Raw genomic sequence first — 14,177 nt, forward strand, 5'->3', positions numbered from 1 at the left:
CATGTTAGAGTAATTGTGATTCACCAATTCACAGAAGAAAAAATAATCTAAAATGGAAACTAACATTCAGGGCTTGAGATAATGCTAATGATGGTGGGAATGTAGACTGTGCAGTATTGATGATTGACTGTAATGATAATGATTAAAGGCATTGATGACACCAATGCTAATGGTGATGTTCCACAGGCTATGATGGGGCTGATGGGACAGGTGCTTGAGGTCGGAGGGGCTCATTCACATTTCCAGCCTGACCATATATGTATATAATTATTTATATGTCCATCATTTCAGAGGTAAGACAAAGACTTCAAAATTAGATCATAATTGTGTCCTATATTTGACCACAGGGCCCCAGTACCCTTCGCTGGTAGGAGCGCAGTTTGAGTGGTGTCAGGGGTAATCAAGCATTCTATTTTCCCACTCTCATCACTTACTGAAAGTGGGCCGCCATCTCCCTAACTGGACCTAGCAGACACACTGCAGCCTGTACAATTATCGAGCCATTGCACGAGGTCACTTACGCGATCAGCGGCAGTTGAAGACAGTTCTTATGTAAGGGTCTACATGCAGAATTTAGCAACTGACAAGAGGTTAACGTGAAGCTGTTGTTGCAGCCTGGCATGTTAATGTGCGTGTCGTGTGCTTAACTAATTATTAATTTTTCAGCATGTTATCGAATCAATAAAGCATGAGAGACAATTTCAATGGTTGCTTTAACTTCTGAACAAAATCAGTAGCTTTGTTTGGAATATGAAATGACACATACAGGGTAAAATGGGGTTTCATTCAGTGTTGCGTGTTTAATACCTTACAGACACAGTGTCTGGGTTTGGATAAGGACTCAGAGCTGAATAAGACGGTGAAATCGGTTTATCACAGCACCAGAAGAGCAGAGTCAAGAATTCTCCAGACGTGTCATTTTAGCTTCAGCTGCCCTCTCTCTTTCATCGGGTTCTGTTCTCTTGCTTTCTTTTATTGTCCTCAACAAACCTTAAAACTGCTCCATAAATTCCTCGAGGTTCTGCATGCCTTTCTTGTTAAAGGGAACATGTTCAATAATTAAATAAATAAAGCAGGCTTAATGTTTTATGAATGTAGACGTGCATACGCTTTCTTGCTGTAAGGCCTTGTTAAAATGTGAGCATGCTTGCTTACTTATCAGGTGAGCTGATTAGTGTAGCTATATAATATGCAGTTGTGTGTTTTCTTTGCTACATCTTGTGTTGTCCGTGAGCTTGTGCTGTGTGTCAGTCCAAGTTTCCAGGCTTTGTGCTGCATGTTTTCTTGTCATGACACTGTTTTTTTTCCCCCTGTGTTCCCTGCCTTGTGATATTATGTTTTCATCCAGCTGCTATTCCCTTACAGTATATTGAGTCATCCATGATTCTCCAGAAGTGCAGAAGTGTGTTGTGTGCCAACTGTGCATCGTGACCTTGCTAAGGTGCAAAGAATCTCAACTCAATCAATGCTATTAATTAATCACACATCCTTGTAGTCTGCAATTCTGGAGAAAGGTAGTGGGTAAATACTTATAAGCACCCTTATATACTACTGTACCTGATGGGTAGGCAATAGGCTGAGGTTTTAAGGTGGAAATATATTAACATATTCTTTGGCCCCTCAACCAACCTAGTGCTTAATGTCTGTCGCTGCGCTTTAATCCCATTTCTGTTGGTCTGCCATTTTTTTCTGATGAGGAAATATTGAGTGGAGAACCACAAACCCCAGGGTTGTGTCTCAGCAGCCTGCCGATGTGCTTGAACTGTGAAAAGGAGAGAGGGGGAGGAAGGAGAACAGAAGCAGGGGGTGGTGATGGTGTTGTGGTAAAGGTGGGAGAGGGGGCATAGAGTTCTCTTGCAGGTGGAATTGTTTTCTATCTGCTGAACTGGAAAACATTTCAGAGAAAATATGTGGGAGGTTTTGTAGAGGAGTGCCAAACTGCTGTGGTGAATAGCAAAGCTTGAAAATACAGCTCTTAAATGAAACATACTTTACCTTTTTACTTTTACCTTTTATTGTGATCGCAATGAGCAAAGTGAACATACAGTAGTGACGCTGTTTTCATGACATATTCACATAGTACAGATTTTTTTTCTCTACTTGCAAAAACATTTGAATGAAAAGTAAAAAAGGGTGATTTTGTTGATCCAAGTCTCAAGAAAACCTGTTACTATGTTGCCATGTTTAACTGTGATCATCTAAACGTCTTCCCTTAGGGAAAAACCCTGCGAACTTCATACCTCCTAGGAATTTTTCTTTTCTTTCCATTTGCATTGCCAATGTTAGTATTTCTTAACATCAGCTCCAACACTGGCAATCTCTCCAACAGAGATTGCCTTGATTTGATCATGACAAAGAGGTGGAAAGGCAGGGTAACAGACAGAAAACCTTATTAAGCCATACATAAATGAACGTGGAAAAGGGATTTGCTATGTTTTGTTTAGTGCTGTCCACTGAGTGTAACACTGTCATACTATTTTACTGTTACACCAGATATGACATAGACAACTTTTCACATATGGTCATGTGATTCTGTATCACATTGTGTTTTCTCCATTACATAAACACAGCTAATGTTCACACAGATATTTTTTAACATGCTGGATGGCCAGACTGCAGTAATATATTCCTGTATTTAGATCCATCTCTGTATACGCAGAAGACTGAAATCTTTTTCTTGTGTCATTGAGTACTTACCTTTGAGCTAAAGAAAAAGGAGGTTTCTGAAACTTCAAGAGTCTCTAATTTCTGTAGTGCAAATATAAAAGAAGGAAGTTCTGCCTCTGAGAATCTGAGAAGAACTTTGGTTCCTGCAATTCCAAAATCCAGAATTTTTTCCACAGTCCATCAGTGTAGAACATGATAGCTAAATAACTGGAATTGTGATAGCATCAGTAGATATTCCGATTAGTCAGATGGTTTCAAGAGAGAGAAAAAAATAGAGTGATTAAAATAATGTAAACTCCAAAAAAAAAAAACAACATTTGCTACCACAAAGATGAAAACTGAACACTGAAGTGCCAAGTAGCTGTTTGGCACTTCAGTGTTCTCAGGTGAGCTATATAGCACTTCTATTCAAAACCCCACAGTCGCTGTTACACTGAAGAGCAGCTTTGATAATGCAGATAAAATAAAGCTTATAGTAACTTGCAAGTGTGTAAAGTCTTTGGTGTGTTTACTTGTCCTTTTTCTTTTTGTTCTGTCACCATCGCTTTCACCTCACAGTTTTAAATGCTGTCTCTCATCACCCCGCCCTTCTCTGTTTGTTTTATGTTTTTTTCTCATGTTGGAAGTATTTCTCTTTTATGCTCTGTTTGTCTCTTCAAATGTTTTAATGCGACATATCTGTGGTAATTATAGCACTTTTTAAAAGCAAGAAATAAGGTGCCTTTATTCAAGGAAAGGATGAGATGAAGTTGTGACATTGGCCTGCTGAAACTGTAGATTCTCTTAGCACATTACGGAGTATTTTTTGCTTTGTTTCTGATGTTTTGTAATGAATATAAGTGATATGTTAAAGATTGAAATGTTGACATTCCAGACGTAATTTATGGAGGACCAGAAGAGCCACGCGCATCGAAATAAAAATTTCTGTTCTTTAATAATGAATTGTAGAATAAATTCTGCAATTGTAAATTCATTTTTGAATTCCAATTTAATAAACTGCATTTCAAAATCCTTTTTCCAATTGCATTTCAAAATCCTTTTTCCAATTGCACTTTAATAAACTGCATTTTAAAATCCTTTTTTCAGTTGCACTTTAATAAACTGCAGTTCAAAATCCTTTTTCCACTTGCAATTTAATAAATTGCAGTTCAAAATCCTTTTTCCACTTGCAATTTAATAAACTGCAGTTCAAAATCCTTTTTCCACCTGCAATTTAATAAACTGCAGTTCAAAATCCCTTTTCCACTTGCAATTTAATAAACTGCAGTTCAAAATCCTTTTTCCACTTGCAATTTAATAAACTGCAGTTCATAATCCTTTTTCCACTTGCAATTTAATAAACTGCAGTTCAAAATCCTTTTTTCCACTTGCAATTTAATAAACTGCAGTTCAAAATCCCTTTTCCACCTGCAATTTAATAAACTGCAGTTCAAAATCCATTTCCCTTTCCTGTTCGCTCCTGGATTAGCTGCTGGATTAGCTCCTGGATTAGCTGCTGGATTAGCTCTTCGATTAACAACTTGCTGGAGGCTATTCAAATTAGCCACACCGTGGGATGTAAGGAGCTCTCTGATTGGTTGGTCAGACACAGGCTGTCTGCCAGCCTGGATTTTTCTAGCTCATAGCTTCTCCCTGCTACGAAGCGTGTGTGCTTGTACAAAGGCCGTTCAGCGTCGGGATTTACACTCGGCTCGACACGGATATGTGAAGAATGAAGGGAGCCTGCAGCGAAACGGAGAGCCAACCTCTGACTGAGTGCCCGTTTACTCAGTCTGACCACCTGTTGAAGGTAAGGTGCTAACGTGGCTAACGCTAGCATCACCGCACGTAGCCCCGTTATTTTAAGATCATCTTAGCTAATGAAAGTTTTACGTCGCAGCTGTACGAGCTCGCTACGTGTTTTGTAAGCTGCTGTGCTCTTCACAAATAAAGCTGGAAGCAGCTCAGACTGTTAGAACCAGCACTGAGGCCTGTTACATTTATACAGTGTTAGAGCAATGGCTGTAACCTACAGCCTTTAAACTAGCGATTACAATGCTGACAGTAAACTCGTCAGTCCAGATGTTACCACATTACTCTATGGTACTTAGAGTTAAAACAAACGAGACAGGCTGATTAAAATAACAGCTGTCAGTTCTCTCATTCCTTATATCAAGACTGGAGATGACACTACTGTGATCAGTTCATTTAATATGTGAGTGCACAGATTCATTCTCAACTGGACATAAATGATGATCAAAGGTTGTGTATATATGATGAATTCATCAAATCCCAGCCTCTAACACAGTGCGCTGAATCTCAGCTTTGAATGTCCAGTATATTCTAATCAGTGCAATGTAAGCATTCACTGAACCTACAGTATCTACACCTGTGTGGCAAATGTGTGGTAAAGATACAGATAATGAAATTGAATTATTAATACAATATACATCATGAAAAATGAAAGCTGAAATTGATTCAGTTTAGTACTTTTCTCTGTATGCTCTGTGATTATAAAGGCCTTAAATTCTGTGATATATACTGTAAATGATTTTCACAGAGGTCTTAAAGTACTTAAATCACTGCTGATAGTCTGGTTGTTTATATTTTCACATGTTTTTGTGTCTGTAAGGCTGTTTGATGACGATTTGGACTCCTCTGGGAGATGAGGACACACCCACATCTGTTCCATACTGCAGCCATTGATGGTGTTACAGCTCTGAGTCAGCTTTGGGCCATCAGACGCACACACTGGAAAACCAGCACCTGGACTTCATGCAGGAGAGACGGCCTCAGTGATGATGGACTCTGCATCCTCTACTTTACCTCTAATCTCTTTCTTCTTTAACACACAATTAAAATCACTCCAAAAGAGTGTAAACTTACTGAGGAAGTCTCTAACTTGTACACATTTGTACTTTTACTTGTTTTATGAGTTATTTTTAAGAAGAGTAAAGTTATTCACATAAAGTTGTTATTCTTCTGTATTTATTCTTTTGTATCATGTACTACAGTCATACTGAACTTTACAGACCTGGTGAATTGGAGAAAACAAAGATCACACACACACACACACACACATTTTTTATATATATATCTATCTATCTATAGATAGATATCTATCTATCTATCTATCTATCTCATTCAGCTTCAGCAGTATTTCTATTCATCTTATGAATTCCAGTCTAATGTCAATTCACTGAGTTCAGTTTTGGTCTTAAACTCCAGAGAATACCACCTGGTTCAACAATCTTTTTATCTGATTATTGGCAAAATGTTTTCTTCTGAAAGAAGAAAACATTTTGGGTTCAATTTCAGCCTCAGGCAAAATTGAGCCCAAAGAAACAAAGTTTAGTTCCTCTTGATTTTCCATGGAAAATTGTTTTATCACTCATCCAGATGACTTCTCCAGTGTCACGGATGAGTGATGAATGTATCTCCCACTGGAAACCATTGTGTCCAGTTAAAGTCAGTCGACTTTCTTTTAAGGAGAGTTGTTAGATGCTGTGCTCATGAGGACAATGGGTTTTAACTTGCAGCACAACACAAAGCTGCCATATTGGATCAATGAAGAAAACACTTAATTGAGCAGAATTAAGTCAAAATGTAATATCCTCATATGATGACACATCACACATGACCCAGCATTGTTCTAAGAATGCAAACTTCCTTATTGGACGTTTCCACAGCTGCCAGAAAGGGACAGATTTCTGGCTGGTCTTAATGAGTGGTCGTTGCTCTCTCGTTTTCTCTGGAATTGCTGCACAGAGGATGTAACACCCATGATAAGCGCTGAGGTTTGTGTCCTTGTCAGAAATCAGCAATACTCAGCTTCCAGGTAAGGAAAAGTGGAACCAGAAGATATTCAAATGCATCTCTCCGCAGCTGCTGATGAATTCTACGAAAAACAAAGTTAGTTAAAAACATTTGCAGGTGAATCACCACTGATTCATCAGTGACATCCATTTACTCAAAAATTACTGACAAGTGGATAACTAGGATATATATATATATATAGATATATATAGATATATATATATATATATATATATATATATATATGTATGTATGTATATGTACACACACACACACACATACACATAATTTCAAAAATGTCCTGTACAAAATGGAACTGTATATGACAAATGTGGTGTGGTGCTTGTGGAATTTTCAACAAGGACCCTACAAAACTTTACAGTACTCATGCTGCCAAACATTTGACAGCTAGGTGTGCAGTAGGGCTGGGTATCGTCACTGATTTCTAGAATCGATTCATTTCCGATTCACAAGGTCCCAATTCAATTCGATTTGAATCTGGGAAATTTTGACAGTCAGAAATATTATAATTCAGATCAGTACATTGACATATTTTTGTATCTATAAAAAGGAAGCTGACACACGCAAGACTATCAAAGGTGTGAGCGTCACAGCAGATTCCTTTGTGTCAAAGTAGCTGAAGATAAAACAGAAAAACATGAAGGTGGATTTCCTGGCCTGAGATTTTATAAAAATATGCATCTGCAGTACATCAAAAACGAAAGAAAACCATTAATCAAAATATGAACGTTACCTCTGACGTTACAGCGGTTTTATTAGAGACACGGCTAAGCGTTTTGCATTTCGCATAATTTTAAAAAGTTTAAATTTGTTCAGTATTGAACGGCAGAAATTAGGTTTTCTTTTCGGAAGTATGTAAAACGAAAAAAAAAAAAAAAAAAAACAGCGGCCGACAGCGCTGTAAACAACAGTAGAGTTGCGCATAACAAGCAAGCAAATAATGCAGAAAACAGTACAGAGAGAGAGAGAGAGCTGTGCATGAAGTGTGATTTTATCGTGGGTGAAGCAAAACAGTAAAAGTCAGAGGAAATTCATGACGATGTTTACGTGAAGCGTAGTTTGGATCTTCTTTTGCTGCTGGTTCGGTCAATATTGTTTGGAGAGAGATAAAACTAACAGCTTTAGAATCAGCGCAAAAATGACGTGAACACAAAGTGCTACCCACCGAAATATCAGAATCAGCGAGCTGTCGGCTTTCGGCACCGACCGTGTCCGTGCAGTTGTTGTGCCAGAAAGTGATTGCCGTCGCGCGCAGACGCTTAAAGCTGCAGCGCCCGTCGGGTGAGAAAGGCGACATCTCACTTTTTCTGATCCGCGGGTCGCGCTGTGTGTTTACGTCCTTGTGCAGAATCCGTGTACCTGCTCTCATTTACTGTCTTAGCTTTTTGGTGGTTGTTGAAATTTTGTGAGGTTTCACCTGAGATTCTGGCGTTTCGGGCAAAATAAATTTATATTAAAAAATCGATTCAGGATTTTAATGAATCGATTTCACGTTATCCAAGCCAGAATCGATTTTAATCGATGAATCGATTATTAAAACCCACCCCTAGTGTGCAGTTCCTGCTTTAAATGCATTCAAAATCTAAGTGATAAGAGGCCAGAAATGTTTGAACTCGCTTATGAACCTACATCACCGAGGCCGTCTCTCCTGCATGAAGTACAGGCACTGGTTTTCCAGTGTGTGCGTCTGATGGCCCAAAGCTGACTCAGAGCTGTAACACCATCAATGGCTGCAGTATGGAACAGATGTGGGTGTGTCCTCATCTCCCAGAGGAGTCCAAATCGTCATCAAACAGCCTTACAGACACAAAAACATGTGAAAATATAAACAACCAGACTATCAGCAGTGATTTAAGTACTTTAAGACCTCTGTGAAAATCATTTACAGTATATATCACAGAATTTAAGGCCTTTATAATCACAGAGCATACAGAGAAAAGTACTAAACTGAATCAATTTCAGCTTTCATTTTTCATGATGTATATTGTATTAATAATTCAATTTCATTATCTGTATCTTTACCACACATTTGCCACACAGGTGTAGATACTGTAGGTTCAGTGAATGCTTACATTGCACTGATTAGAATATACTGGACATTCAAAGCTGAGATTCAGCGCACTGTGTTAGAGGCTGGGATTTGATGAATTCATCATATATACACAACCTTTGATCATCATTTATGTCCAGTTGAGAATGAATCTGTGCACTCACATATTAAATGAACTGATCACAGTAGTGTCATCTCCAGTCTTGATATAAGGAATGAGAGAACTGACAGCTGTTATTTTAATCAGCCTGTCTCGTTTGTTTTAACTCTAAGTACCATAGAGTAATGTGGTAACATCTGGACTGACGAGTTTACTGTCAGCATTGTAATCGCTAGTTTAAAGGCTGTAGGTTACAGCCATTGCTCTAACACTGTATAAATGTAACAGGCCTCAGTGCTGGTTCTAACAGTCTGAGCTGCTTCCAGCTTTATTTGTGAAGAGCACAGCAGCTTACAAAACACGTAGCGAGCTCGTACAGCTGCGACGTAAAACTTTCATTAGCTAAGATGATCTTAAAATAACGGGCTACGTGCGGTGATGCTAGCGTTAGCCACGTTAGCACCTTACCTTCAACAGGTGGTCAGACTGAGTAAACGGGCACTCAGTCAGAGGTTGGCTCTCCGTTTCGCTGCAGGGTCCCTTCATTCTTCACATATCCGTGTCGAGCCGAGTGTAAATCCCGACGCTGAACGGCCTTTTGTACAAGCACACACGCCCGTAGCAGGGAGAAGCTATGAGCTAGAAAATCCAGGCTGGCAGACAGCCTGTGTCTGACCAACCAATCAGAGAGCTCCTTACATCCCACGGTGTGGCTAATTTGAATAGCCTCCAGCAAGTTGTTAATCGAAGAGCTAATCCAGCAGCTAATCCAGGAGCTAATCCAGCAGCTAATCCAGGAGCGAACAGGAAAGGGAAATGGATTTTGAACTGCAGTTTATTAAATTGCAGGTGGAAAAGGGATTTTGAACTGCAGTTTATTAAATTGCAAGTGGAAAAAGGATTTTGAACTGCAGTTTATTAAATTGCAAGTGGAAAAAGGATTATGAACTGCAGTTTATTAAATTGCAAGTGGAAAAAGGATTTTGAACTGCAGTTTATTAAATTGCAAGTGGAAAAGGGATTTTGAACTGCAGTTTATTAAATTGCAGGTGGAAAAAGGATTTTGAACTGCAGTTTATTAAACTGCAAGTGGAAAAAGGATTTTGAACTGCAATTTATTAAATTGCAAGTGGAAAAAGGATTTTGAACTGCAGTTTATTAAAGTGCAACTGAAAAAAGGATTTTAAAATGCAGTTTATTAAAGTGCAATTGGAAAAAGGATTTTGAAATGCAATTGGAAAAAGGATTTTGAAATGCAGTTTATTAAATTGGAATTCAAAAATGAATTTACAATTGCAGAATTTATTCTACAATTCATTATTAAAGCACAGAAATTTTTATTTCGATGCGCGTGGCTCTTCTGGTCCTCCATAGTAATTAGCCTCCATCACTGTTACGTGTGACATAATGCAAAGAGAGTATCAAAGAGTAAAGGTCAATAAGTGTTTAACTGACTTGTAATTTTCTCAGTCGCCCTGTACTCCCCTAATAAATTGTTTAGGTGGCACATTAAAAGTCCTGTAATTCTGCCAGGTTTATGTGTAAACAATTACTGCATTCAATTATTGAGTCGGTGTATGTAATAACCTCTGTCATCAGTCCGCTTACACCAGCTTGTAATTCTTCAAGCTTTATGTGGTTAATAGAAGAGTATCCACAATACCGAATGTAAACGGCCTACCACAAGACTGCCACGGTAAACTCGTGTTGCTGCCCTTGGACAGAGTCACCTCCAGCAATGCGACTGGTGTGCTGTGCTTCCCTACGTTATTTGTATAAACAGCTATTGATCCTATAGGAGGGACTGGCACAAGTCAGCAACTTTATCAGGAGCTAAAAAGAAATGAAATTACACTTTTGATGGATGCTCCTGTCATAGAGAAAGAAAAACAAATGCCTGCAGCATCATAGGTCCTGCTATCTTTTCCAAGCAAGGACTGTGCAGGTAAACCAAACTATACTGTAAGTTAATGTAAAAGCCCTTAGATCTGTCACAGTTATTATTATTCATATACATGAATAATAATAACTGTCTCTGACACTCGTAGAGGTTGCTAATTTGTTTCTTTTTGGTGGTTGCACCTTCGCATTCCTTTAATGTTGCCTTGTTAACTCTCGACTCGGTGATCGAAATGTAATTCCCCAGAGCAGCACTGGCTTGAGCAGTAGCCCTTAGAATGAGAGTGCTAATGAGAGCCCAGCAAGCTCTTTCATAATGAAACATCTTTGAGGCCAATTGTCCATCACTAATAATCATATGGTAATAACCACTGCAATAACCTGCACTGGGGAACAGAGTTACAGTCGTTTACTCTTTAAAGTGCACTCTCCTCTTCAGTAAGAAAAAAAAGAGGGAGAAAGGCAGTGATAAAAGTTAAAACGGCAGAAAAAGACAGTAATGAAGAGTGCAGGAGTTTTATAAGAAGGAAAATATGTAGGTGGAATGCAATTAGGCAAGAGCTGGGAAGGAAAGTGCAAGAGAGAAAAAAGCAACAGAGCAAGAGGTGACTGTTTCTAACATATGATTAATAAAGACGTACATGTGACGATGTTAGCATGAATAACTGATCAGTTGCCATCTTACGGACAGCGTTTAGGTGTTAACAAATGCGCCGTTCATCACAATTTTCTTCCTCATTTACATCTGATGCAGGTTATGAGGACTGCATTAGCGCCACCACCGGGACTGGCAAACTGGAGAACATAATGGAATCTAAATTTAATCCATCCAAAATCACAAGTAAGGAAGCAGTAATGTGAGAAAGAGGCACAGAGCCATTTTGAATGCCACTTTAGGTTTGTTCATGCTTTGTTCAAGTTTCTTTCTCTTTTTTTGTCTTTTTAAGTGTCACAGATTTGTAGTGCAGGTATATTAGTATGTTTTCTTGCCTGTCTTTAAACCCTTAAGAGCAAATTATGTCTTCAAATACTGATCAAAGTCATAGAGACATTGCATCACTAGAGCCACTCTAAAAGAATGAATATGCAGCCACGGAGTGAATATCATTAATTTTTGGAAAATTAAAAATATCAAGGGCAAGGACATCCGAGGCGTTTTATAACTCCATCTCCATGGTTACAAGGACAAGCTGTGTGACTGGTTTTGAACAGAATACACATCACTCTGATATCTGCTATGACATTATATTTTCCCATTACTTTTTCAGCAGGGTGAAATTACACAGGGGAATAAATGGGGAAATTATATAAGGTTTTTTTTTTCACAGTAACTTTTCTGCTGGTCAAAACACAATACAGCTGAAACAGTATAAATGAATACCTTAGAGAAATGTGGTGGAAGTTGGCACATTAATGGTATAATTGCAGCTCAGTGGAGAAGCCTAATGCTGTGGGTTTCCAGAAAAGCTATTATCTGTGTGATGCCATGGAGTGAGGGAAGGTCTGCAGTGATGGGTCAATAAGAGAAAGAAGAGATGAGCCAAGATAAACAATAATGCCACAGCTCTGTCTGCGCCGGCATCGGTCACACCGGCCTTACATGTGCAGCCCAACACAAATATACACACATACTTGCAGACAAATAAACATACGAATGCTGACCCAGTGGACCGTGACAGACTGCTGCTGAGGCTAAGCACAGTAAATAGAAATGGCTCAACGCCCAGTGAACCCAAGCCTTACAATGAAACGCAAAATGTTATACAACAGGGACATGCAGGGGTTTTTTCTAAGAAAGGTTTTTCATTTTATTTAGGTTCTGTTAATCTATGATTAATTACCAATTCTGTTTGGGTTCCCATGTTCCCTGTTTCTCATGAAAAGATGAGAAAATGTCTTGAGAGAAAGAGACTAGACATATTGACACATTTCACATTTGATGTCAAGGAATATAAGACACTTTGTAAACAGTGTGGAGTAACTCTCATCGGGAAAAACACAGCAACTTTTACTATAATCTTATGATATTTAGTAACATACTAACTAACAACAAACTAACATAATTTAACATGGATGTTGAACAACTGACAACTGACGTTTTAGTCAAAAGACTGACTAAATGCTTTATGATGCATTTAGAAGTACTACAGGTAAAAAACACATATTTACAGTAGGGCAGAATGAAAAAGGGACCTTTAATGACACAGTATGATATTACAGTAATCCATGGAGAAACAATTATCTCTAGGAGATATTTTAAACCTACTGCAGACCAGCCCTCAATTAGCAGCTTGTCAAATTAAATCAAATTATGATGAACCAAAAGAGTGCTATTTAACTTTTAACCTTGAGTTAAAAATAATGAACACATTACGTAGGTCCAAACTGAGAAAGATAGTGGAAGTGATTTGTACTTCTGCAGGTTACATTACTGTAATTTACATTTATCAGTGATTCACAAATTCTAAATGTTCCTGCCTCTCAGGAGTTACTTCCTAATGTAAATGTTCTTGACCAGAATTATCTAGAAACGATGCTAAAAAGCTACTTTTTACCTGTATTTGTTGTGCCAGCTGTTCTGACCATAGCTGCACTGATCTGCTAAGTGTGTGTATAAAGCTCCATTTCCGACCATATTCTTTTTTGCTTGTTTTTTATGCCAAACAGAGCTAAAGTCAGATTCTTTTTCTTCCACCATATATTGAGCCCAGACATATTTTTCCTGGATTGATGGATTCAGTTCTGAAAAAAGTGAACAATAAGACTTTCGATTGTAGGAAATTTTGCTTTGGCCACAAATAACAGGGGAAGCGGTTATAAGAACAAAATACAAAAGCGAAAATAAATGTATTGAAGTGAATGAATTGGTTTGATAGAGTGTATTAAGAAAATTGAGGACTATGTCAACACATAATTGGATCCCCTTTTTGTGTGTACACACATTCCCTGAATGCAGACAGAAATGTGGGGTGCATAAATAATGGTGGCAAGGTGTATAGCTTGAGTCATTAGCATTCTCATATATCAAAGCAGGATTTTAATAAAATCCTTAATGGAAAACTAAGTGAATCATTTGTTCAGATGTGTTTGTGGCTTTGCTTTTATTTCTAAAGCTGTAACGCTACATCCTCTATTAAAACTGAATTTTGAATAACTGGTAGCAGCCACTACCAAATCACATTTTGAAAATGGTCCCACAAACTAATAGTGAATCTTGACCAGCAAAACATTACCCACTGGGTTAGTGAAACTCTTAAACTAGCCATTAAACGAGGAGTAAACATCATGTAGCACCTGGAAACAACGCTGCCTGACCTTGAAATATGAGTGTTTTCAGCTCATCATCTCTGGGCAAAGGCATCCACCACATCATTAAAATCCAGTGCTTAGACAAAATCTGATTCAATAGTCACCACTGGTGAGGAGCGAGGAGCCCTGAGGGTCATTTTCCTCATTTCGCTCTTACTTTCTCACCTGTTGTCCCGAGTATGTGACCCTTTTAACACATACACACTGGATAAGCTGTTCAGTTTTCCAATAAATTTCATTCACAGTACGTCTGAAAATGATGTAAATTCAAATGGTTTGTTATGTGAAAGATGCCGGCGTAGTGCCAAATTGGTAGAGAAAAAACACCTCATGCTA

At 38.4% G+C, this 14,177-nt stretch overlaps 1 protein-coding gene across 2 annotated transcripts in view; it reads left to right on the plus strand.

Annotated features, from left to right (window-relative positions):
• The window catches only part of LOC116310464 (netrin receptor UNC5D-like), a 171,526-nt gene that overhangs the window by 32,122 nt on the left and 125,227 nt on the right, over nucleotides 1–14,177 (plus strand). The window contains exon 2 of one of the 2 annotated variants that reach the window (XM_039614396.1): nucleotides 11,287–11,373. The exons of the other annotated variant lie outside the window; for it this stretch is intronic. Coding sequence (XP_039470330.1) covers nucleotides 11,287–11,373 — 87 coding nt within the window. The remainder of the gene's footprint in view (nucleotides 1–11,286; nucleotides 11,374–14,177) is intronic. 2 annotated transcript variants of the gene reach the window in all.

Source organism: Oreochromis aureus, linkage group 7 (genome assembly GCF_013358895.1).
Source record: "Oreochromis aureus strain Israel breed Guangdong linkage group 7, ZZ_aureus, whole genome shotgun sequence".
Taxonomy (NCBI): domain Eukaryota; kingdom Metazoa; phylum Chordata; class Actinopteri; order Cichliformes; family Cichlidae; genus Oreochromis; species Oreochromis aureus.